The following is a 27244-nucleotide window of genomic DNA, read 5'->3' on the forward strand; positions in this document are numbered from 1 at the left end:
TCTCACCTCCATCTCACGACCGTTCGCTTGGAATGAAGGGGCCGAATCAGCGTTCGAAGAACTGAAACATCGCTTCGCCTCGGCTCCCATTCTGATGCAGCCGGACCCCCGACCGCCAGTTTGTCGTGGAGGTGGATGCATCCGACACTGGGGTAGGTGCAGTGTTGTCACAACGTTCTCCTGAAGATAACAAACTGCATCCCTGTGCTTTTCTCTCAAGGAAACTTTCTCAGGCAGAGAGGAATTATGATGTTGGAAATCGTGAACTGCTCGCCGTTAAGCTGGCTCTCGAGGAGTGGCGACATTGGTTGGAGGGGGCGGAACAACCCTTCATCGTTTGGACGGATCATAAGAATCTGGCTTACCTCCAGTCAGCGAAGCAGCTCAACCCCCGTCAAGCCAGGTGGGCACTATTTTTTGGGAGATTCAATTTTTCTCTGTCTTACCGTCCTGGGTCACGCAACGTCAAGCCTGACGCCCTGTCTCGTGTTCATTCGGCTGTTGATACTGGTAGTAACCCTGAACCCATTTTGCCTCCTACCTGCAGTATTGCAGTCATCACATGTGACATCGAGGGGATTGTTAGACAGGCTCAACATCATCAAGCTGACCCTGGGAGGGGTCCTCCTAACCGGATGTTTGTCCCTGAGTCTGCTCGCTCCCAGGTACTTCAGTGGGCTCACTCGTCTCCCCTTACCTGTCACCCTGGAGTTTCGCGGACCCTTGACTTTGTGCGACGGAAGTTCTGGTGGGCCACGATGGAGGCGGACACTCGAGCCTTCATTGCTGCTTGTACGGTATGTGCACGAAGTAAAAACTCCACCCAGGCCAGCGCTGGTCATCTACGACCTCTACCTATACCCAGCCGGCCCTGGTCGCATATCGCTATGGATTTTGTCACTGGACTTCCCCCTCATCTGGTAAGACTGTCATTCTTACGGTGATTGATCGTTTTTCTAAGTTCGCTCATTTTTTGGCCCTACCTAAACTGCCCACTGCCAGAGAGACGGCTGATATTTTGGTTGAACATGTGTTCCGCTCTCATGGTCTACCCACGGATATTGTCTCTGACAGGGGTCCCCAGTTTGTCTCCCAGGTGTGGAAAGCTTTCTGTAAAGCTTTGGGCATTACATCCAGCCTGTCCTCTGGATATCACCCCCAGACCAACGGGCAAGCCGAGAGAGCGAACCAGGAGATGGAGACCGCACTTCGCTGTGTCACTGGGTCTAACCCTGGGTCATGGAGCTCCATGCTCCCCTGGGTGGAATATGCTCATAACACCTTGACTAACGCTTCCTCTGGTTTGTCTCCTTTTCTGTGTGCTCTGGGTTATCAACCTCCCCTGTTCCCTTCCCAAGAGAGGGAACTTGCGGTACCTCGGTGCAGTCCCACATGCGCCGCTGCTGCAAGGTCTGGAGGAAGGCCAGGGTAGCTCTGTCCCGAGCTTCGGGCGTACATGCAGAGGCAAGCCAACCGTCACCGGTCCCAGGCTCCCGGTTACTCTCCTGGTCAAGAGGTATGGCTGAAGTCACGGGACCTTCCATTGAAGGTGGAGTCGAAGAAGATGGCGCCTCGTTTTATAGGACCGTTCAAGATACTGTCTATTGTTAACCCCTGCGCGGTTAAGCTACAGCTTCCTGCCTCCCTACGGGTTCATTCCACCTTTCATGTTTCCCAGATTAAGCCTGTGTCGGTTAGCCCTTTGTGCCCGCCCTCTCGTCCCCCTCCTCCGCCCAAGATCGTGGGTGGGGGTCCGGTCTACACTGTCCGGCGACTTCTGGATGTTCGCCGCCGGGGTCGTGGTTTCCAGTACCTGGTGGATTGGGAGGGTTATGGTCCTGAGGAACGTTCCTGGGTGCCCAGGAGCTTCATTGTGGATCCTGCTCTGGTTCGTGAGTTTCATAGGTTACATCCTGATAAACCCTGTCGGCCGCCAGGTGGCGTCCGTAGAGGGGGGTACTGTTAGGCCTACTGCTGCTAGGTAGCTCTCTCTCTGCTCTCTCCCTCCCCTCTGTCTGTCCTTGATTGCAGGAGTGAAGTCTGGTGTGCGGGAGTCAGGGTTCCAGCTGCAGCTCATTCACCATAATCACCTCAGCCTTTAAGACCCGGTCAAACTTTCCACTCATCGTCAGATCATAGTCAAGACAACCATATATTTGGAACCTGACTCCTGCCTCCGCTTCACTCCTGCCACCACCATCCTGCTCTCCACTATCGGGCCTCTCCTTTGGACTCACCACGGACACTAGGACATTACGGTACCACACCTGCCCTGACCTGGATCTGTACCCTCCCTGTAACCTGGACTTGCTCTTCCCCATTTATTGGAAACCTGGACTATTGAACATTATAATAAACCTGTTAAAACTTCTCTGGCTTGGTGTACTTGTCTGCATTTGGGTTCTATCCAGTTAAATCATAACAGGTACTTGGTAAAGTTCATGATGCCGTTGACCTTAACAAGGGCCCCAGGACCAGTGGAAGCAAAATAGCCCCATAACATCAAAGATCCACCACCATATTTTACAGTAGGGATGAGGTATTTCCTGCATTGTTCTTTCGAAGGCCAAACCAACCGCTGTTATGCGTGGCCAAAGACCTCTATTTTCGTGTCATATGACAATAGCACCGGTCCCAATCCAAGTGCCAATGCCGTTTAGCAAACTCCAGGCGGTGCTATGGTTGGAATGTCACGCTTTGTGTCCCCTGGACACAGTAGGCTCTGCCTCTGCACTTCCTCAAACTCATTTTCCTGCGCATGCAGTAAGTCACTGCTCATTGGAGAATGGATGTATACTGTAGCCAAGGCAACAATATGTACCAGCAGCAATAAAAGGCTCCTCTGCCAAAGCAATGAGGCATTTTAATAGGATGAGCTGAGAGACTGTTCAGAAGAGCGCCTGCATGCCCGAGCCTTCCACCCAAACTCTCACTAAGTTACAGCCGTTTGAAGTCTGGACTCAACAAAGATTTGGATGATTTAAGGTGAAAACGGAGGGTTAGATGTGTGGAGCCGGTGAGGGGGAGACAGGGGGGAGACAGGGGGAGACAGGGGAGCTGGATTCTTAAACATGGGATCATTATCTGGGCCTCCTGTGGAGAAGAGGAGGAGGAAGGGGAGAGGGGAAGTAGGCAGGGAGGGACGAAGGGAGAGAGGGAGAGTACCGCCACTTGGCCACACTACACCCACTCAGGGAGTGCACTGGACTGGACTTCACTGTTAAACATCCTTTCTCTGCCTTCTGCTCCCACTCTGTTTAATATGTCTAACACAGCAGAATCCCAGAGTGGTTTGTTTCACCACGGTCCACTTGCCTCTGGACACAGGCCTGTCCTGTCCATATCATTAGAGAGGAGCCAGTTCCTTGAGAGACGCCCCCCCTCCATCCACCCCCACAGAGGAACACACTCAATCTGTCTGCTCTCATCTCATCAGTGTTAAATCATGCATAGGCCAAGGCAGGCACCTGCACCAGCCCCTGCACCAGCCCCAGTCCCCCTAGTTAAAGCAGTGTCTCCTAGAATCACAATCACACAGTAACAGGGTTGACCCATCCTCAGTGAGATAGCTACCCCCTCCCTGGACCCCCCTCCTGATACTCTCCAGATACACATATGCTGCAGATTGCATGTCCCATAGATCTGTATAGAACGGAACAGGAAGCATTATTTCACCCAATACATCAAATGAACTCTCCGCTCTGACATTTGGGGCGTAATAAACACCAGGTTCCCACCAAGACAGAAAGGACATGAAGGATGCTTATTGCCTCACTTCCTGTAGCAAAGCTCTTCTCTCTCTCCATCGTCATCTATGGGGGGGAAAGGAAATATGCAGTGTGTCACTGCTGATAATGTCATGATGAGGGGGCCAAGTGAGGGGAACTGAAGAGAGGGAGGGAACTGAAGAGAGAGGGAGAATGGAGGAATCTTCCCATGCGGCAACTGCAGCAGCTGCCCCAGCTCAGTCCTAGTCCCAGCTAATAAAGGGCATCCTCAGACAGTCAGAGTCGTGACCCAGCCATGACCACAACAGACCCAGGAAGTCCCCATTAAACCATGTCTTAACTATTCATCTAACTCATGTAGGAAAATGGAATAGAATTAGAGAAGGGTGGAAAACCATTAAAACGTTGTCTTTCATGAATGTAATGAATTTACTAGAGATAGGGGCATCTAGCTATCTATGTAAAGCGCTGCTTTAACCATATTAAGAATATCATCACAATGGCAGGGAATTATAATGGGAAGGAATCTACAGTATCAAATAGTTAATTTGATGGTTCAAAAACACTCTTAGTTTCTCCTTGAACTGACGTTCTCTGACTTCCAGCTCCAATATGTGAAAGTATCAGCTTGGCTCAGTGTGTCTCCTCACTCTTGGTTCTGCTCTGCTGCCCGCCTCAGCCTCAGTCGGCTCCATTAAGTAGCAGTTGATGTCATTGGCTGCCTGGCATTGCCACCGAGGCCATCTGCTGCCCGGCTGAAGAGAAGAGCTACCGCCACCAGCTGCAGCGCCAGGCAGGGCCCCAGAGGGAGAAGTGTGGCCCCTCACCAGCCAGGGCCCCAGAGGGAGAAGTGTGGCCCCTCACCAGCCAGGGCAGGCAGGGCCCCAGAGGGGAGGTGTGTCCCCTCACCAGCCAGGGCCCCAGAGGGAGAAGTGTGGCCCCTCACCAGCCAGGGCCCCAGAGGGAGAAGTGTGGCCCCTCACCAGCCAGGGCAGGCAGGGCCCCAGAGGGGAGGTGTGTCCCCTCACCAGCCAGGGCCCCAGAGGGAGAAGTATGGCCCCTCACCAGCCAGGGCCCCAGAGGGAGAAGTATGGCCCCTAACCAGCCAGGGCCCCAGAGGGAGAAGTGTGGCCCCTCACCAGCCAGGGCAGGCAGGGCCCCAGAGGGGAGGTGTGTCCCCTCACCAGGTAGAAAGAGGGACACATTTCTGACCCTCCTGGTCTTCCATCTTCCAAAACAAGCTGAAGTCACTTTTCATCAGGAACTTTTGACCCCAATGGAATCCACAACCCCCTCTTTACACCGCTTCACTAACCCCAATACCTTTTCAACCCCGACCTTCAACTGAATGATGGTGACTAAACCAATATGTAAACATCTCCATCTCACATTTCTTGACTTTCCCTACATTAACTTAAACAAGAACCTGCACCCAGCCGGCTTCCTCCTCAAAAACACTTAAACATCTTGTAATCAGGATGGAACATCTCTGTTCCTCATCACTCTATCAGTCTGCATGGTACTACTGTTCACACAGATACAGGCCTGTCTGTCTGCAACGTGCCTGGCTCTGTCTCAATGGACTCATTACCAGGCCTTATTAACAGAGGAAACAGGCAGACAACAATAGAGTCATTATGTATTACAAGCCACTACCAGGCACTGTAGAACAATGGCTGACAATGTAAACACAAATCATACTAGACTATTCAAGTGACACACTAAACTGCATGTGTGCAATTGATTTTGCAGACCTATATTCTATACATGAAATCCGAAGTTCAATTAAAGTATTGCAGCAAAATCTAATTTCTTCGATTCTTCAATTCATCAAACTCTGAGTAAGGTTTTACAGTATTTCTCCAAAAGAAAGTGCACTGAATGAAAACGTATTAGATTCTAGCTCTTCGATCTGGGGCTGTCTGCTCTTCGATCTGGGGCTGTCTCTCTCTCATCGTACAAGGCCATTGCCAACATCATAGGGCTCCAGCTCCTATTCTTCCCAAGTGAGGTGATGCCTCACTGCCTCAGAGCCTCGGGGATGGGCTAGTAGTGGAGCTGGAGCCCCTGGAGCTCTCTGTGAGCTGAAGGGATGATTAGCCTTTCCTCTGGAGAGAGAGGGGGAAGAGAGAGAGAGAGAGAGAGGGGGTAGAGAGAGAGAGAGAGAGAGAGAGAGAGAGAGAGAGAGAGAGAGAGAGAGAGAGCGAGAGAGAGAGAGAGAGAGAGAGAGAGAGAAAGAGAGGGAGACGGCGACAGAGAGAAAGAAAGAGAGACAAAGAGAGCTAGAGGCCAGCCTTGCCTCAGGCTATTGTTTGGACACAGTTCCTCTCACGCTGCATTGGCCACAGACAGGGCGTGGCTGGGGGAGGCCAGGCAGGGAGTTAGGAGGGTGGGGGAGGGGGAGGAGAGGGTGGAGGGGGAGGTTCTGGCTCAGCACAGGGCCTACTTTCTCTGTGGAGAGTGAACAGGAAGGCGGGTGGTCCCAGGAGAGAAGGGGGAGAAAGGGGGTGAGGAGGTGGGGCTTTCCCCTGCAGTTCTGCAGCTCTGTTCCCAGCCTCTAGTTCTACTTCTCCAGCCCAGAGCTGCTCCAGATCAACATGAGGTAATGAGAGAGCTGAGGCCTCTACCAAACTCAGGCCAGATGGGGAGAACTAATCTTCCATACAGGGCTCTGTAGGCATCATAAACTAACATGGTTTGACTTCCCTCATCTGCAGAGAGAAGTTGAGTATCAATGACTTTGTATTAAGAAGGGTAGGAGGTTATTCCCTTTCCAACGGACTATCGAAGGGGTCTTTTAGCCGGTAAAAGTCCACAATCCTCTCCATGCTTCAGTAGGGTGCAGAGAATATAGCTTGTCCTTCATTCCAACCACATCACTAATCCCACAATTTAACACTAACACTAAAATTCGGACCATTTCCCAGGCCCACCAAGAACTCTCTCAGATCAGATTAAAACCCGAACAATGTTTCAAACACAAAGTTAAATCCCCAATCCCTCACTCCAACCTTGACCATGACTGACACTCACCCCCTGTGGCAGATGTAACATCATCTGGTAAACATATAGCCCATATTACAGCTATTTCCCCTCGTATTCAGCACAATCCAGCCTGTTGTAAGTGAGATTTACTTTTTTAAAAACATTTTAGTCATTTAGCAGACGCTCTTATCCAGAGCGACTTACAGGTAGTGAGTGCATACATTATTGCTTTTAAATTTTTTCATAATGGCCCCCCGTGGGAAACGAACCCACAACCCTGGCGTTGCAAACGCCATGCTCTACCAACTGAGCTACATCCCTGTATTCTCCCCCTGTTGGAACAGAATTGTCTCTCTGACTAACTGAAGGCTGCCTTCTTTACGGATGCATTTTAGGAGCTTTATGGAGTCGCATTGGCAGATTCCCATGAGTCTGTGATGAGTGCACGTTCACCCAGTGTCTGCAGGATCCTGATGATCAGACAGCCACAACTACATATACTTGAATAGGCTTACAGTGCATTGATTTTAGAGGACAAAAATGTTTTCATTCTGGTCCTACTCTTCCGCTCCTCTGGCTCAGACGTGCTGGGTGTGAGGCGGATATTTCACACCATCTTTTCCCCCCCAGTCAGACACGTATTAGGGGCGACAGTAATGTAATTGATTGGCACTGGAACATCAGCATCGTTTAGGAACGCTAAACAGATCGCAGACATCCAAGTGATGGATTAAGTATAGTAGCCAATAATGCGGAGGTGTCATCACCCCCATGATGAATACATTAGTGTCAGCGCCTGGAATAAGACGAGGCAGGTCATTTGTTATATTCAGCAGCACAGTGGATGCAGCCTCCTACTGTAGATAGATAAATACTACTGTATTATAAGGGGTGGAATACTGTGCTACACACAAGCACAAAACAGTGCAATTCTCACATTGGCTTATTTATGCATGCAAATTCACTACGAGTCAGATCACAAACACACTGGCTTTGCTCCCTCTGGGCACCGATGTCTATTCAATGTCTATTCCACGTTGGTTCAATGTAATTTCATTGAAATGACGTTGATTCAACTAGTGTGTGCCCAGTGGGCTGCCACTTTGAAGCTACTTCTGAGGGGGTTCAAAGTTAGGGAGAGTTTGGGCCATCATGGCTGGTGAATGGTGATTTAATTTTGTGTCAATGTCAGCCAGTGGTTTGTTTTAGAAGGGCAGATTCCAAGGGCAAGGAAGCAGATTGCGCTATAGTTTTATAGCCTTATTGGACATCTGTCATTGATGTTATTGAGGTCCCACAGAGGTGAAACCCAGTAAAAATTCCTGGCATTTCTGCACAGTAGAATATATTTACAGAAGTCAGCCCGTGCATACTAACAAGTCTTGTCTGTCCGCTAGCCTTGATCCGGCTCAGGGCAGGACTAACAAACAGACTAACAAATATCCTGACATGGAGAAGGAAACACCTCACGAACTCTTAATCTCTTAATCCACTGAGTGCTGAAGCTGATTGATCAGATAACTCTCTGACTAAGAGGATACATTTGACTAAGAGGAGAAATCAGAGAAATCTAAATCTCACACATGAACAATCTTAAGCCTCATCTTGTAAGATGTCCTTAAACAAAGACAGTATAAGTGGTCAGCTTTGTGGGCCACTTTCTTTCCAGGGTGAGAGTATGTAACTGAGTTCCTTCCCAAGATGCAGTGGGGTGAGAGGTACGTGTGTATCTGTTTCTGTTTTGCCTACTCAGCCTCACATAACTCCAGTCACATGACTAGCTGCCCTGTCGCCCGCCCTGCCAGGGAACAGGAAGCATGACACCACTGCCCTGATGCAGAGGAATGTGAGAATGCGGAACTGAGGCTCCCTGTTAACACTGCATGACTGAAAAGGAGGGAGGGAGGCCAGGGAGGGAGGCCAGGGAGTCACACTTTGAACCCAACCACAGACTGTCTCCCACAGTCCCAGTGTACTGTAGTGGCCCTCAGATAGCATCCACTTAGTGTGGGAATGCTAACATGCTAATGGCACCTGTTCAAACAGAGAGTCTGTCCACATAGCACCAAGCGAGAAGAGCAAGCTTGGGGGAGCTGGTGGATGTTTCACACTGACCAGTCGACTCTGTGCTGTGCTTTAAACCCTGCGGGCCAACCATCTCCAGCTGATATCACCTGCTGCTCTGCTCAACACCCTCTGCCCAACACACAGAGAGAACCATCAGAAAGACAGAGCCACCTTAGAGGCATCACAGAGCCACCAGCTCAATACCCCCTGTTCCCCTCCCTGGCATCTAAACTCAGTCAGAAACAGAACAACAACAGCCTGAGGCTACAAGGAAGGGGTGTCAGTCCCTTCCTCTCTGATGTCACCTGACAAACACACAGCCTACACCAACCGAGACATCCCTACTTACAAACTGACATTGACATAGCTGACATCCACAATTGCCAGCTCTCAGTGGCACTATACATAAGATAGGTCAATAGCAGACTCACAAACCACTACATCCTACTGTCATAAATCCCATCACACACAGCTCAGCGAACACACACAGCTCAGCGAACACACACGCTCTGAAACTCTACCACACTACATCTATGAGCAAACTTGAAGAGACACTGCCTAGTGCCTGCTATGACGTGAATGAAGCGACATGAGTATGACTGTCCAGATCATCCTGATCAACCATGTGCTCACTGCTCTCACATCTCTCCCCTTCATGACAGTGTGCTGTGGCGCCAGACTCATGCCGGAGCGTCTGGTAGCAACTGTCTTCTCTCCCAGCTAACACAGACAGAGAGAGAGCCAGGGACGGAGCCAGAGCCAGGGGGAGCGTAGCCCCAGAGAAACTCACAGAGACTCCACCGCTGCCTGGGAAAGCAGACCAGGAGTAGCCCCTCCTTGCCCTGGTTCCATTCTCCCGCTCCCCTAACCCTATCAGGCTGCTGTGAGTTATCCAGTCGAAGGAATAAGTTAGCGGAGGAACAGTGGAATGAGATGAGTCATCCCGTCGTCCATTTGCGCATTCCCCAAATACTTCCCACACTCGTTTTCAAAACAGTCACACGTAGAGGTATACGTACTCGCACACACACAGGCACACACACACTCACACACACACACTCAGTGAGTGTAACTCACCCCGGTAGCGGAGGCTGTCATGATCATGGTGGTTGTGCTGGTGATGCTGGTGGTTGTTCTCCAGGGGCGAGGGGGGGCTGCTGGCCCCCAGCTCTGCCAGTCTACGGCTGGTGGCCGACAGTTCTGAGCGCAGGTTGGTCACCTCCTGACTGGCAGACTGGATGGCCCCATCGATCCTCTGAGCCAGCTGCTTGTTGTCTTCCATCATTTTAAGGATTTTCCCCTGAGGACCAAACCCACACAGAGTAGCATGGTGTCAAGTGGAGCATTAGGGGATGAAGAGACTGAGACCCTCTCCCCCTCTTCTTCTCCTTCTTCTCCTCCTCCTCTTCCCTCACAGATTACTTCACACATAAAAATGCCAGCAGCCAGTTCCTCTTCTCTCCCCTCCGTTCAGCCAGAAGAGAGATACTGTGTCTACCTGTTACTGCATACAGTCAGCTTCATCCTGTCCCTGACCAGTAGTCGGTTTGTGTGTGACTATGTGTGTTTTGCCAAAGAATGAAAGTGAGTGCGATAGAGAGAGAAAGAGAGACAGAGAAAGATCAAACACAGCAGGCGGTTTAGGGAAAGTGAGTGTTCCTGCCGAGGAGAATGTGCTGTGAGCAGCTGCTCTGTGAGAGGACCCAGCGCATAGAGAGATGACATGCACCCTTTTAAACGGAACGTACCATGTGCTGCAGCACCAGGGGAGATGGGGGAGTTAGAGGAGGTTAGACTGAGCCGAGCGCCGCTCCTCAAACTCTCAAACTACAGAATACCTCATGTATCCCACATCCTACAGACAGCCTGTAATGAGTTAGTAATCCACTCTTTTATGGGGAGATGAAAAGCTTGTTTCTCCCACTCCCCACCTCTCTGGGCTTGGCTGTAATGTTGCTCCCTGTGACAAACACTTGTCAAGTGCTCTATATCTATTCACTCCTCTCTCGCGTCTCTCTCTCTCTCTCTCTCTCTCTCTCTCTCTCTCTCTCTCTCTCTCTCTCTCTCTCTCTCTCTCTCTCTCTCTCTCTCTCTCTCTCTCTCTCTCTCTCTCTCTCTCTCTCTCTCTCTCTCTCTCTCTCTCTCTCTCTCTCTCTCTCTCTCTCTCTCTCTCTCTCTCTCTCTCTCTCTCTCTCTCTCTCTCTCTCTCTCTCTCTCTCTCTCTCTCTCTCTCTCTCTCTCTCTCTCTCTCTCTCTCTCTCACACACACACACCCCCGCTGTCATTCTGTCACTCCCACCCCCTCTCTTTCTATTCATTATATATTCATCCCTTTGTCCCTGGAAAGCTCACCCCCACATCGGAGGAAAGAAAAGGGGGCTGGCTCAAGCCCGGCTAAGAGGAAAACATGTTAACCCTGAGAGCAAACTTAGCAGAGGACAGACAGAGAAAGAGAGGCACAGCTCACTTATAAGGGTCAACACAAAGAAGGATAGGCTGGGAGAATTCCAATTGAGCCCCAGCTAAAGAGCATTGTGGGCTTATGTCTTTGATCAAAGGATTACCCGTTTGAGAATTATCTTTAAGCCCAACAAACAAACACTCCCAGATCAATTCCTATTTGGAGGGATGGACGGTTTTGTGAACCACAGAGATTTGGATATGTACTGCCTTTTTATAGCGAGAGAAATCATCAACACTTCTCAGCAAAGCTACAATTCAGCACACCTCTGTAACACCCTGATCAAACCATATATCTGGATTGATTCTATGAGCAGTGTTAAACATGTATATTCCCTGTGTCTGTGAACAAAGTCAGGGAGATAAACGTAAAAACACGTCACTCTGTGCCACTTTCTAGGTTGGGTGATAACAGTCAGTGTGCTCATTGGCATTCACACAATGCAGAGGCAGACAAAGGCAGGGCCAGGGCGAGACCAGGGAGTCGGTATAACAGACAGTTCTGGTAGAAGATCACAGTTTCACTGGGAGGTTACTGCAGTTCCACCACACCCTAGTTTGAAATGAAGCCCGTAAAGTAATGTGGTGCAGCTGCTGTTGCTTTCGCACATAATTTCTCTGTGCCTCTCAGATACTGTAGTAGTCTACCAGTTAGTTTGGGCTCAGGCTGGGAGACATTTACTATCCCTGTAAGAGAATTAGATAGATAGAGAGAGAGAGCGAGAGAGAGAAAGAAAGAAAGTGAAAATTAGAAAGAGCGAGAGAAAGAGAAAGAACAAGAAACAAGAGAGAGACAGAGAGAGAGAGGGAAAGAGAGGGAGGGAGAGAGAAAGAGATAGAGAGAGACAGACGGACAGACAAACAAGAGATGGAGAGAGGTGAGTATAAGAGATGGGGGCTGTCACGTTCGTCTAATGACGCGTCAGACCAAGGCGCAGCGTGATATACGTACATGTTTATTAAACCAATAAACACTTGACAAAACAACAAACTAAACTAAACGTGAAGTCCAAGGTAGCACACACAACATACCTTACATGGAACAAGATCCCACAACCCACTAGTGCCAATAGGCTGCCTAAGTATGGTCCCCAATCAGAGACAACGAGCGACAGCTGCCTCTGATTGGGAACCACACCGGCCAACATAGATCTACACATAATAGATCAAAACATAGAAAACACCACAAAGAATATACACACCCTGACTCAACATATAAGAGTCCCCAGAGTCAGGGCGTGACAGTACCCCCCCCCCAAAGGTGCGGACTCCGACCGCACAACATAAACATAACAGGGTAGGGGCCGGGTGGGCATTCCGCCTCGGAGGCGGATCCGGCTCGGGGCGTGACGACCTCTCACTCTCCGCCTCCCTGTTGCGCCCCTGGTCTGGTCTGGACCTCGGCGCGCTGCTTCCCCTCTCCTTCCTCCCAAGATACGCCAGGCCCTGTCTGGACCCTGGTGTGGGAGACCCCGAACCTGGAGAGGGGCTGACGTCATGGTCTGGACAGGAGCCGCTGACCGGAACTGGACTGGGCACCGGTGGAGTGGACTGCTCTGGCTCCGGAGTGGAGCCGCTGACCGAAGCTGGATCAGGCACCGGTGGAGCGGACTGCTCAGGCTCCGGAGTGGAGCCGCTGACCGGAGCTGGACTGGACCCCGGTGGAGCGGACTGCTCTGGCTCAGGAGTGGCGCAGCTGACCGGAGCTGGATCAGGCACCGGTGGAGCGGACTGCTCTGGCTCCGGAGTGGAACAGCTGACCGGCACTGGATCAGGCACCGGTGGAGCGGACTGCTCTGGCTCCGGAGTGGAACAGCTGACCGGCACTGGATCAGGCACCGGTGGAGCGGACTGCTCTGGCTCCGGAGTGGAGCAGCTGACCGGTGCCGGACCAGGCACCGGTGGGACGGGCACGGGCCGTGCCGGACTGGACAAACGCACCACTGGTCTGGTGCGAGGAGCAGGCACGGGCCGGACCGAACTAGGAACACGCACCACTAGCTTGGTGCGAGGGACAGGAACGGGCCGGGCCGGACTGGCGACGCGCACCACTGGCTTGGTGCGAGGAGCAGGAACAGGCCGGGCCGGACTGGCGACGCGCACCACTGGCTTGGTGCGAGGAGCAGGAACAGGCCAGGCTGGCGACGCGCACCACTGGCTTGGTGCGAGGAGCAGGCACAGGCCGGGCCGGACTGTGGAGGCGGACTGGAGGTCTAGAGCGGAGAGCTGGCACAACCCGTCCTGGCTGGCTGCCCACTTTCGCACTACACGTGCGGGGTGCTGGCACAGGATGCACTGGGCTGTGCACGCGCACTGGCGATATAGTTCGTAGAACTGGCGCAGGATATGCGGGACCGAGGAGGCGTACTGGAGACCAGGAGCGTTGAGCCGGCACACCCCGTCCTGGCTGGATGCCCATCTAGTGCCAATAGGCTGCCTAAGTATGATCCCCAATCAGAGACAACGAGCTACAGCTGCCTCTGATTGGGAACCACACCCGGCCAACATAGATCTACACATAATAGATCAAAACATAGAAAACACCACAAAGAATATACACACCCTGACTCAACATTTAAGAGTCCCCTGAGTCAGGGCGTGACAGGGGCAGAGAGTCAGAGAGGACCAGTGTAGTCTGTTACCTCAGGCTACCTCTAAGGTAGACTGCAGAATGATGGACATCTATAAAAAACCAGCAGGACATTGCCGAGAGCACTTACAACACGTTTTCATTATAGTTCTTTCACTAGCACAATACTTTGACATACAGTACATTACATATATGACGTAGGTATAGTAAAGTTAATACAGCATGGCTATATCTGACTGACACGGTACACAGATTAACATCTCAGTTCATCATAACCATATTACAATCTCTGTTCAAATTGGTCAAAGCTACACATCCATGATGAATGAGTGTGACCATCACCATCAGAGCATGGAGAACAGTCTCTGCATAACTGAACTGTCTCATCAGCCCATGTTTGGTCTCTTGAGCCTGACATTTGAACATGTCTGCTTCGCATTCACAAGGTGTAAACACAGTGACAGCTGGGGAGCCATGGTGGGGCAGTGTGAAACCACTGTCTGTCTGTTCTGACCCTGGGTGGGGGCGGGGCTTCCATACACTGGGCTTTTGAATGATTCCAGAGGTCAAGGGTCAACCTGTGTCCCAGCTAGACATCAATAACAGGGCATAATCACGGTATCTCACTAACACAAAGTCCTTCTCTGTCTCTAATGTAAAGAAATGTCAGACATGCATTTTGGCATTAGGAGTGAATCCAACAGACAGACTCCCCTTTAACCAGGGAAAGTTATCCTCCTCTCTCTCTCGCTACCTTCCTAACTTCCCCCAATGTTGTGGTTGTTTGTTTGTTCACTAGTTTGATGCTAGCAATGGGAAGTGTAATTAAGTGTGCCAGAGGTGTGCAATTAAAAAGAGCTATCGATAAACAGTCACCATGATTGTCTGCCTGGGTTAATTGAATATCGACTTATCCTCAGCACACTCTGTAAGTCTCTGAGATAAAGTAGGATGGTCTCTGTAAGTCTGTGAGATAAAGTAGGATGGGTCTCTGTAAGTCTGTGAGATAAAGTAGGATGGGTCCCTGTAAGTCTGTGAAATAGAGTAGGATGGGTCCCTGTAAGTCTGTGAGATAAAGTAGGATGGGTCCCTGTAAGTCTGTGAAATAGAGTAGGATGGGTCTCTGTAAGTCTGTGAGATGGTTCCATAATCAGCCTTTGTATGAGACTGAAGGATCAGTCAGTCAGAGTGAGAAGAAGGAGGAGGAGGAACACTTGACTGTTAGAGCTCAGCCGTGTGTTAGGTCAAAACTCTCGCCACATCTTCTCATAGTGACTGCGGTGTCATAGCAACACCCGGTTACGGCAGGACATGCAGGCAGCCACTCCAGGGAGAGCCATGTCACATCCTGTCTGAGGTTGGAGCAGCTCGCTGAATGAGAACTGACAGATTGGCCACCGTAGACACGAACAGGCAGATCAGGAAGAAATGAAGAGTGGTTGTTTTGAAGGACGAGGAGCTGATTGAACGAAGAGGGGGATGCTTTCACATTGCAGTTAAAATAAACGTAGTTGAAAAAGAAGTATTCTATGTGCGTTAACGTGGGTGCAGAACCATGGAATTGACTGATGCAATATGAGAATGAGGTATGTCATGTATTTCTGTGTGGGAAATGTGATTCAACTCCAGTGTGTAACTACAGTAAATGAGAATGTCAAGGGAGGCTATTTCTTCTTTCCCACAGCTCGTCTCTCCCAATCCAGCCCTCTCTGAGCTAAACAACATCCATTTAGCGTCAACACTCAGAGTCAAAGTTTTCACACAGGATTTATGCAAATGTCACAGTTGGGGAAAAGGGACATTTATGTAAATGCTTGAGTGACAGTGGGGGGAGAGAGGCCTTTGCCCTCCCCCACCCGGCCCGAGCAATGGCAGTGTGCCACACTGGGACAGAGTGGCATTGATGGAGAACACAGTCGACGGCACAGAGCGGAAACTGAGCTCTCATTCTTCATCTGCCATTTGGCTGCCTCACTTTCTCTCTCTGAACCTTCCACACAGTCAATGGAACTAAGCCTAGGAAACAGAATATTCAACAACCGAGCTGTGTTTTGATAGAAGGGAATAAATCACTTCTTTATTCAGCCCTGCTGCGAGCACACCTAACTACATTCCAATCATCCTCTGGCAGCAGTGCTAGTATCTTTTATCAGAGCTAAACCCTATTACATATTCCACAGGAGGAGATACAACCTGGTTCACACTCCAAGCCAAACGCTATCACCAGGTTTTTTTATGCATCAAATATAGCCTGGGTCCCTGCTGGCTATGTGGCTTGAACTCTGACAGAGATAAAGTCCCATCCCAGAAGTGGGCCCTATGTTGACTGAGATAAGGCTTGGAGGGAGGACATTTTATCTGCTGTCAAACTCAGTGCCTTCCTATGTACGTCTGTCTGTCTGTCGCTCCAGTACTCCCTAGCTACTCCACTCCACTCTCTCACAAGCCTCGCTCTCCTCTCCCACATCCATCCTTCCTCCATCTTTGATAGCAGAGAAGTAACACCCAACACAGTGACATGGTCTCTCCACTCGAAGATAACGGCAGACAGGGGTTGCGGAGCGTAATGCCAAGGGCCATGATGAGGATTAAGATAAAACCCAGCCTGCGAGGCAGTTAGGGGGGGTCGAGGAGTGGTGGGGGTTAGTGTGTACCTGAGGCTCAGGGGACTGTTGAATGGAGAATAGAACAGAGAATTGTAGACTTGATTAGAGAGACTCAAATGGCCCCAGTGAATATTTTCCTCCCACCCCCCCTTTTCCTCCCTCTGTCTCTCTTCTGCTCCCTGCTGGGTGTTCTCAATTCAATTCAATTCAATTTAAGGGCTTTATTGGCATGGGAAACGTATGTTAACATTGCCAAAGCAAGTGAAGTAGATAGTAAACAAAAGTGAAATAAACAAGAAATATTAACAGTAAACATTACACTCAGAAGTTTCAAAAGAATAAAGACATTTCAAATGTCATATTATGTATATATACAGTGTTGTAACAATTATGTATATATACATGTGTTCTCTCTCTCTGGGGAGTAGGTAGAGGTTGGTCCTAACCACTGATACAGGGTCAGATATGTTCTCATGCCCCTTAAGGTAAAGGTTAGTATTGGGGGCTAATCCTAGATCTGTGGTAAGGGCAGGGCAACTTCTATCTCAATGTAGCTGTTCCTTAATTAGCAAGAGCCCTGTTGACAGGCCAGATTTAAGTGGAGCAGAGCCAGATATGGAGTAGGCTACAGGACAATGTCACACACACTGAGAGGCTAAGTATTGTTGACACAAAAGGTATGTGTCATACAAAGCTCCCACTCCACGAACTCTCTGATGTCAAATGTAATTCCCCTCCTCCGCTGTTCCCCTCTCTCGATTACAGGGCTGCTATGCGATAAAGGGCTGAGCCTATCTACACACAGGGGAGATAGAGATAACTGACTGGATTATCATCAGCACAATGGAAGGTGTCATTTGTATAAAGGCAGACGTGGAATCAGTGTCGTAATTAATAACAATACTTATCGCAAGTCTCGACCCTAAAACAAACTGATTTCTATCCATTTTTCACCATGAGAGGATTGTTCCCTGAGCTCAACAGGCGAGCTACAATATGTAAAGGTATCAGTTGATAATGCTGTGGATATTCCAGACGATGGTTTTAATAAGGCTCATCGTCCCAGCTCTGCTCCATACCGAGGGCCTCATTCATTCCCACTCTCCTCTCTCTGTACACTCAAGTGATCAGCCAAGGGGGAATGCTGTGGAAATCACAGCGACAGAGCCTCGCCGCTTGATTTATGACATGCAGTTAGTTATTTATTGGCTAATCATGGCAGGCTGCTGAGAGCGGACTGAGGCATACCTACAGAGGAGGAGGAGGACAGCCATGGAGCTGCGCTGAGCTACACAGGAGATGGATGAAGAAGAAGAGGCTACTGGGGTTAGTACTATGAGAAGATTGTTTTTCAAATCATCGTATTAATCTAAAGGCAGTCATGGGTCATAATTCGCTCTGCCTAAAAGTGCATTCCAATACTGATGACAGTGCAGGACTCCAAAAGTGTGTAGTGAGGTTGGTATACAACTACCAAACAACTCTTCATCAATCCAAAGTGCTCTGTGATGAGAGTGAACGTCCTGTTGTATTATTCATTAGAAGATAAGAGGGATTTTCACCAGCTCTGTCACTCTACCAATCAGAGGAGAGTGAGAAAAAAGGCAGATCAATCAGAGCTCTCCTTGGGAGAGATTCTGAGGGCATCCCACTCAAAGAGATGATTGACAGCCTGGGGTAGAACCGACAGGCTGAGATGACAGGGTGTGTACGATGGATCCATAAGAACTGATACTGTATTGGTATTGAACTCCTATTCCCGTCCATCCCCCACGGTGAGGACACATCTGTGGTAACCGTTCTGCTGATTAGGGAGCTCATCTCGCTGGGATTGGCCCATGTCCTAAACATGGTGGCGCAGCTACAGCGAGGCATAGCGGGGAAACGGCAACAATCTTCCATCATCACGTCTGTGTCCGCTCTCCTCTCTCTTTCACTCTGTAACTGTCATCTACTCTCTCGCTGCTGTCCACTCTTTCCACTTGTTCCATCATCCCAAGTGACATCTTCAATCCCTCTTATCAAGAAAAGCACATTCCTATCAGAAATAACTCTCCTCCAAATATTTTTTATTTAACCTTTATTTAACTAGGCAAGTCAGTTAAGAACAAATACTTATTTACAATGACGGCCTACACTGACCGAACCCGGACGATGCTGGGCCAATTGTGCGCCGCCCTATGGGACTCCCAATCACGGCCGGTTGTGATACAGCCTGGAATCGAACCAGGGGGTCTGTAGTGACGCCTCAAGCACTGAGATGCAGTGCCTTAGACCGCTGCGCCACTCGGGAACCCGAGTGTCTCACTAATAACTAAATACGGCAATGCTTATCAGGCTATGGAATGCTACAAATATAAAAAACATGGGAACGGGGTCAAAATGATGTTCTGCTCTTTGTAAGATAACAGAACTAATAGTGCTGGGATTACGGAAATATTGTGGCTAGTGCATATTGACTACCTACTGTATCTTCCAAATATAAATTGGACAGAATAAATCAACCTTCCAAAGCATATAAACTGTGAGAGATGGCTAGATTGGGAAAGAAGGAGCGAGAGCGGGAGAGACAGTTGGATGCTAAAATAGTTGAAGTCATTTATTATATTTAAACATTTATCTCTTGGAAGGAGCAAGAGTTATCAGAGGGACTAAATTGAAAGACATTCAGGCGTGCAGTGGGGACTCAGGAACACTGATGACCCAACAAGCAGAAATCCATTCAGGCTTAGCCTGCCATGCAGCCCTGCACAACCCTGCAGAGAGGAGAGGAGAGGAGAGGAGAGGAGAGGAGAGGAGAGGAGAGGAGAGGAGAGGAGAGGAGAGGAGAGGAGAGGAGAGGAGAGGAGAGGAGAGGAGAGGAGAGGAGAGGAGAGGAGAGGAGAGGAGAGGAGAGGAGAGGAGAGGAGAGGAGAGGAGAGGAGAGGAGAGGAGAGGAGAGGAGAGCAGAGGAGCCAGTTGACACAGGAATGCAAACACAGTCAAATCAGAGAGACACAGCACACTGCTGCTACCTCCAATCATTTAAAATGCATAGGCAATTAACCACCAGCCACAACACTACAGTAGAACTGGCAACCTGACAGGAGGACTTTTATTATTTTAATGAGTTGGGGCAATATGGCTGAGTGGTGTTTAAATGTAATCGAAGGAATGGTTGGATGAGGTGTGTGGAGTGATGTTTAAGTTATAGGATATGCACAATTTATGTTATTACAACTGCAGGGAGACAGTTACAGTGTGTTTAGGTTAAATAACTACGCTGGTGTGCTCCCTTTGCAACATGTCTTTTATTTAATGGCTCCGACGTATTCTAACTGTAAATATGTGTGATTTAAATGTGGTTAATAAGCTGGCTTCTGTAGAGGCTGAGAATTGAATTAATCTGCATTCAAAATGAGTTTGTCTGAATCCAAACTAGGAATTATAGCATGAGTAATACTAAGAAGCGTGAAAAGTAATACAGGACATTGTGCTATGCTTCCCATTGTTTTCCAATTTTACATCTGGCTAACCTCTTTTACACAGTAATGTTTTGGGACCGTATTTGAAATAATTATTTGAGTTACAGAACACATCCGTGTGTTGCGAATCGGTTTGTGTGCATGCGTGTGTGTATGTGTCTGAATGTGTGTGTGCATGCGTGCCTCGTATCTGAGTGTGTGTGTGCATGCGTGCCTCGTATCTGAGTGTGTGTGTGCATGCGTGCCTCGTATCTGAGTGTGTGTGTGCATGCGTGCCTCGTATCTGAGTGTGTGTGTGTGCATGCGTGCCTCGTATCTGAGTGTGTGTGTGCATGCGTGCCTCGTATCTGAGTGTGTGTGTGCATGCGTGCCTCGTATCTGAGTGTGTGTGTGCATGCGTGCCTCGTATCTGAGTGTGTGTGTGCATGCGTGCCTCGTATCTGAGTGTGTGTGTGTGCATGCGTGCCTCGTATCTGAGTGTGTGTGTGCATGCGTGCCTCGTATCTGAGTGTGTGTGTGCATGCGTGCCTCGTATCTGAGTGTGTGTGTGCATGCGTGCCTCGTATCTGAGTGTGTGTGTGCATGCGTGCCTCGTATCTGAGTGTGTGTGTGCATGCGTATGTCTCGTACCTCTGCACATTGATCTGGTACTGGTACTCCCCGTATATACAGTAGCTCCATTCTAGTGTATTTTATTTTATTCTTCTTGTGTTAATATTTCATACGTATTATTATTTTTAAACTCTGCATCGTTGGGAAGGGCTCATAAGCAAGGATTTCACAGTAAAGTCGACACCAGTTGTATTTGGCGCATGCGACAAATCAAATTAGATTTGTGCGAGCATGCGCGCGTTTGTGTATGTGTGCATGTGTGTGTGTCTGAGTGTGTGCATGTGTGTATGTGACAGAAGGCGAGAAAGAGAGAGAGACAGAGAGTGTCTGTGTTGATTAATTAGTTTCGACATTTTTAAAATCCTGGATCTGTTATTCTTGGCTTTTAAGTTTAAACTCTGCAGGCCCTGTTGACATGCATTGATTTGAATCCATGTGCAGCATGAGGTTGATTTGGACAGGTAGGTCACCTACAGAGAGAATGAAATGAGCAGTTGATGATCAATCAGGTTTGAACTATTCAGAGTGAAGTTATTACAGTAATCACCCGTTTGGAGGTTATAGAGGACTATGGGATTTGTATGGTTCTATACTGTGTCCCTCACTCTCTTCACTCTATCTTGAGAATATTGAGATAGCCTAAAGGGAGAACATGAGGACTGTAATGACTGCTTCATACAACCACAACACAACAGAACATGGAATCTTGCGTCTGGTTCTAATTATTGTACTCTACAGATGAATAGCCAAGGAAGCATTCTTTGGAACACAGACAGATCCAACATTAGTGATTCATCATAACCTTCACCTTTAAAATTCGTGTCGGATTAAGATTTTGTTGTTTTCTTAAGAATTTCTGATGTTCATGTAGGCCTACTCTCTGGGAGAAGGGCATTCAATGGAAAATGTTGACTGGAGCAGTTAATCTTTAATAAATGTAACTACATGTAATCTAAAATGTAATCTACGTAATCCCCGAAAGTAAGTATTTAACATGAGAGGACCATAAACAATAACTAGTAATTCTGCATACTCCAAGAAAGGTTAAAATCTCACCTTTCTGGTAAAAATTGAGTGAATTTGACCAGACACTTGGTGGAACACGCTGGAACAAATTCAAATGAGCCATGTCTAAAGTGGGCAACCTGTCTGCCTTAACCACTTTGCTGAAAAGTGGATCTTGAGGCAATTCAGCCGGTCTTACTTCATCACTAGGGTTCTCGTGTGTCCTGTCCAATATCACTGCATGGGACTCACAGCTAGCTGGCACACACAAGAGGCCAGGATACCCTGGGAACTGTCAGGATTAAAACACATAGCAGTCCTCATAAATAGATGGAATACATCTTTGATAACCTTGTCCATGTGATTACACTAGTCATTATAGTAGTCATTACAGTGGCAGGGACATCTGTGGTAGGACAACTGGTCGTTGAAGAGGACAGAGGACATTAAGGAAGGTATCATTTAAGATGAAAATACCAAATAGTATTTTTCATCCTAATAATACAGTTGACTAAAACTTGATATAGTGGAAATCGACCTCATCCTGGTAGAATGGAAACAGGATTTAACAGCAATATAATGAAAACTAGGTCTGGATTATGGATTTTGCCCAGAACCTTCAACCATTCCTAAGAATAAACCTCCATCCATAGTATATTTGATTCAATATCGAGATCTGCCATCAAACTCCTGGCTTGCTGCAATCGCTAGTACAGTTAATCTCATGGAGTGCTGTATTGTGGCCAGCTGGTGGCGCTGCAGCAAGCCCAGGTTCCTATTGTAAAGTCCACATGACACCCTGTATGACATCCAGGTATAATATAATAACCATGGTGTGAGGGCTATGCTAGGAAGTACAGGTAATCCTATCATACCACCTGCTGTGAGTGCTGTTAGGTGGGTACTGGGTACTGTTACCACTTCTGTACAGTATGAAGATGACCCTATCACCTATATGGAGGGAGGCCTGCTGAGCCCTCCACAGGATTACAGACAGATAGATAGCCTCTCTGTTACACCAGATTACAGCCGGTGAGGATCTGACACTCATAAACCAGCAGTAATTGGGGGAGGGGGGGTTACTAAGCTAACATATACAATTGTTTCAAGATGGTCATACCATGGATCATTTAGCTATTTGATTTAGATTTTTAGAAACCCTGTAGGTATAAAAACACATATTTAAAAAATATTTGATGAAACATTGAATTTGGCCTTACTGCTATTAGCCCATAGAAACACATTGAATAACACATTCATACATGGCAAAACAGATCATCAAAAAATAAATCAAAAGGAAGTATGGTTTGAGGTGTCTGAGATGCATCTGAGATATAAGAAAGCATCAGGAAAAAAAAACTAAAAACACACAAACAAACAAAAAGGTTATGTGTAACCCTGGTCCCCAGAAATTCGATTCATTTTCATAAATATTTTACCGGTCGGTGCCAGGTTACCTTCAGATGAGTCCCGTGAAGCTTGTGGGCGTCATAGAGCAAAACGGAGAACACGTTCATGTTCGTGAGATAGTTTCAAACCGTTCTGACGTTTTCGTGAGAAGATGTCCCCTGGTCTGACAAACACTTCTGTAGCTCTGCCACCTTCCACCACAGATGTGGAAGGCCGACATTGGCGGATGTGGTGGATTGAGACACAGCCCATGCAAACAGAAGTATCTAGTTAAAACAGATGGATTTAGATGGCGTTTTTTACATTATGCTAATTAGATGTCGGTGCAGGCGTTGACATCGACTCTAGGGCGGTGAGAACGTACGTTGGCCCTAGTTAACATCAATGCTGCTTTTGACCATAATAATCTCAAGGACAAGAGCTGCACCTATTCCTCTTCCTATCAAAGATAGAGGAACCATACTACTCCCACAGAGTGGCACACAGTTTGTTTATCAGTGAACTGAGCTGGTGGCCGGCCCAGGTAGAGTAAACACTCTTGTTTGTATAAACCTGTTATTAAAGCTGCCCTGTTATCAGTCCAGTCCAAAGCAATCCTGCCAGGACAGCATCATTTCCCCCTTAAATATGTGCCTTCAGAATGAGGGGCCCTGGGCTAAACACCATCTCCGCCTGGCCTGCCTGCCCCCCTGCCTCCTCAAACCGATTGCTTCTGGCAGGGAATCAGATAGGAGGGTGAAGTTATTTCGCTCCCTGCACCTCCCTACAAGTACAGGATGGCAGGAAGCATTTAAATCTTAGAGTGAGGTCAAGGGGGAACTCCATACAGCTTTGATAACACGAATCCCAACTCTAATTCTACTCTCGCCCCATTCCTACAGAATTATTCCACTTTCAATGAGGAGTGAATGCAGGCAGAGAGGGATTCAGAAGGTGAACATGCTCCTCAGATTGAGATCACATACACTTAGAAAAAAGAGTTATTCGGCTGTCCCCGTTTGGTTCCATGTAGAACCCTTTTTGGTTCCAGGTAGAACCCTCTGTGGAAAGGGTTCTACACGGAGCCCAAAAGGGTTCTACCTGGAACCAAAAAGGGTTCTTCAAAGGGTTCTCCTATGGGGACCCTTTTAGGTTCTAGATAGCACCTTTTTTTCTAAGAGTGTAGAGGAGGATGGAGGAGGTGAGACAGGAAAGAAGGGAAAACTAAAAGGACGTCAGTCTCTTCATCTCACATCAAACTTCCCTCCTCTTGATCGACTGTGCACAGCAGCTGATGTCTTTCCACGCATTATTTAGGCGCAAGGCCTCAAGAAGCAACACTACCAACAGCAGGAGAAGAAATCTCACAGACTAACAGATGTAATGGTATTGTTCATACATCTCTCCTCTCTGAATGAATCAAAACAATGGCAAACTATGCCAGAAGCCATTATGGTCTATGCTGAACTCTGGTGCTGGCAGCCTCAGCTTCTCTCTCTCTCTGAGACGGTCACCAGAGGACATTCTGTAGCCATCTCCATGCCTCCCCTCAGAGCTCTCTCAGAGTTTCCATTGCGAGACGAGTTAATGTATTCCCTTCAACCAGACACAAACAAGACCACAACAAGGGCCCCGAACAGCACAAACACTCTCCCTGTCAGTCAAGAGCAGATGGGCGAGGAGGAAGATACCTTTTATATCATCAACACTCTCTCTGAAATTGAGGCGAGCACCTTTGGTCTGCAGAAAGAGTGAGTGTAGTGATCCGGATCACCTTTGTGACAGCACACTCCGTTTCTATGGCAACGTGCACACAAGTGATGCTCCAGTTTAAACTGCTTCAACAGGCAGCTTTGGTGAGGGCTTTAGACGATGAAACCCCATCATCTGACTGGTGCCATTTCATCTGATGGAATTTATTCTTTCACCATCACAAAATGCCTACATGTAAAGCAAAGGCTTGATCTACCGAGCAATGTGCCCTCAATGTACATGGGTTTTTGGACGTATGATCAGAGATAATATTCTACAATCAGTGTGCAAGTCTATCTTACTGTATTTCAAGGGACTTGGGGACAATGCAAAGAATCACTTACATCTGCGTATCATGCCATTGAAAGACAGAAATATCCTCAACGTGATACAGCATGTGAAGTATCCAACTGCAGAGCTATTCTATCATCATTCAGGCCTAGGACCCTTAGATATGACAGATATTTCATTTCAGAAGATTCTCCACAGCCGGATGGATCCAAAACCGATGTTAAAAAAACGAACGTATCATAGTGGTTTAAAAATGTCTGCATAAGTTTGAAAGGGCATATCAGCTCAAACCGCACAGCTAGAAAATGAACAACCTCATCTCTTTGAAGACCACACCAGTCTATCAAATGAAAAAACCTTGGATCAGGACATTCTCACACCGTCACACGATGAATCAGGTGGCAGAGAAAGTAATGACGGCCATTCAAATGAGATAAAATACATTCTCGTTTGCTGAGATGAGATAAGATCTTCGTTCTCCTCTGACAAAACAATGTCATTTCATTTTTTGAACCTTGGCAGTAAAGGGTTCACACTTGAAATGAAGGCTGACAACTCTCATAATCACCATCCGTGGCCTGCAAGGCTCTAAGTAGTAGAATACAAGTAATGATGAGATGCTAGCTAGGAGTTATGGATCGATATTCAAGATGGGGCAGCAAATCAACACTCGCCTAGGTCGTTCTTTGTGTGTCTGTCGATGAGTTTATTAGTGCAATATAAGGGCCTGATCCCCCTCTCAGACCCAGAGACACACACATACACACCTCGGCTGTAGGAGCTGCAGAAAGGACTGAGGGCTGGAATCCAAACCCTACTGAATCAATATCCCAGCCTCCCAATTCATCTTCTCACAAGCCTTTGGCTCATATCCCTCCTTTAACTCTTGATTGGTTAATAATTAATCAAAATGGTGACAGTGCCAAAGACTATGTAATTGTGCATCAAATTGGTGCCTTACATATCTGCCTAATAAAACTATGTTTTGTAGCAGCCTTAACATAATTCACTGTGGTTGTAAATCGGCACAACTCATCACATACACTAAATTCTCCCTAAAATGTTGTAATTAACTAGAATGTTTTTGATGTGTATTGCTCATAATCAGACTCCTGTGAACTGACCTTAAGGGGCTGGAGGTGATGGCTAGGATTAATAGCATCACAATTCACTTCTAATCATACCACTGCTGCCTCCTGCTCTGGCTGCTTTTTGTTCATCCTGTATGGAATTTCTAGGCACTCTGTTTTTGCTTCCACTATACACTCCATTCTTTGCCAAACAGACAGACCTTGACCCTGAACGTCAGAGTAGGGGGAGAGAGGGGAGATTAAGGATGTGCAAGGTCTGCAGAACAACCCGCCCTCAACGCCAACCCACTGTCCGATCAATACTGTAATCACTTCCTGGTCTCCCATCTAACAGCCTGCCTATGGTGGGCTATCTATTATTCTGTAAAATGTCTCAAAGCCTTTAGCTAATACACAAGGAAAGCTCTCCTCTTTGGACAGAGTGACCATGAAACACAAACTGACAGTGAGCGGTGTATGGGCGGCAGCACTGCTCTTTTTGGGGTCTCTAACCAGTCCCAGTCCGGCTTTGTATTTAGTCTGCATTGACTCAGTATTGCAGCAGTGAGAAGTACTGCTCCTGAGCTTGGGTATTGTTTACGGTACAGTATTTTGACCTTCTGAGCAGTACTAAGTGGTTGAGCAGTGAGTTCTCTTTCCACCATCATCAGATCAGAACAGCAACCTATGGAAACCCCACTGACACCTCCACCAAAGCAATGCAATGTAACGTTACGCTACATCAACTCAGTCGTCACACCCACAGAAAGGCATTTGATTAGTCACCCAGCCACAGCACAGCAAGCAGGACATAAATAATGCATCTGTGCAAATGACTAATGAGGCAATCAATTATGTGACAGCATTCAAAGAGAAACGATTAAAATCCCCTCTCCCAAAATAATTCTGCCTTTTAGTGGACTTTTAGAAATTAACACTAAAACGAATCAGATTGTTTTTTTGTTTTGTTTTTATTTGCAGTCAAACCAAATACTTGATAAAGAAATCTTTGATTCAAGTTCCAAAGACAATATTGTTTATTTCACATAATTTTCTCGTGATTAATTCTGTTCTTTAGCTCTTTATCAACCCCAACTAGATGGAGTAAAACAGATGTCATCATTATGATACAGTATTTAACGAAAAAAATGAATACCTTTGGTGACAGTTATCCTCCTTCAGCAGCCCTATGCCTGGCGCTCACGCTCCTCAACCACAAGAAGCA

The 27244-nt window shown here is 47.8% G+C and overlaps 1 protein-coding gene across 6 annotated transcripts in view; it reads right to left on the reverse strand.

Moving 5' to 3' along the window:
- kaznb (kazrin, periplakin interacting protein b) overlaps positions 1–27244 on the reverse strand; it is a 172048-nt gene that overhangs the window by 98093 nt on the left and 46711 nt on the right. For 4 of the 6 annotated variants that reach the window (XM_041892793.2, XM_041892792.2, XM_041892800.2 and 1 more), the window contains exon 3: positions 9858–10080. In XM_041892793.2, the coding sequence (XP_041748727.1) occupies positions 9858–10080 (223 nt within the window). The other 2 variants (XM_041892796.2, XM_041892797.2) reach the window with 2 other exon arrangements.

This window comes from Coregonus clupeaformis, chromosome 12 (genome assembly GCF_020615455.1).
Source record: "Coregonus clupeaformis isolate EN_2021a chromosome 12, ASM2061545v1, whole genome shotgun sequence".
Taxonomy (NCBI): Eukaryota; Metazoa; Chordata; class Actinopteri; order Salmoniformes; family Salmonidae; genus Coregonus; species Coregonus clupeaformis.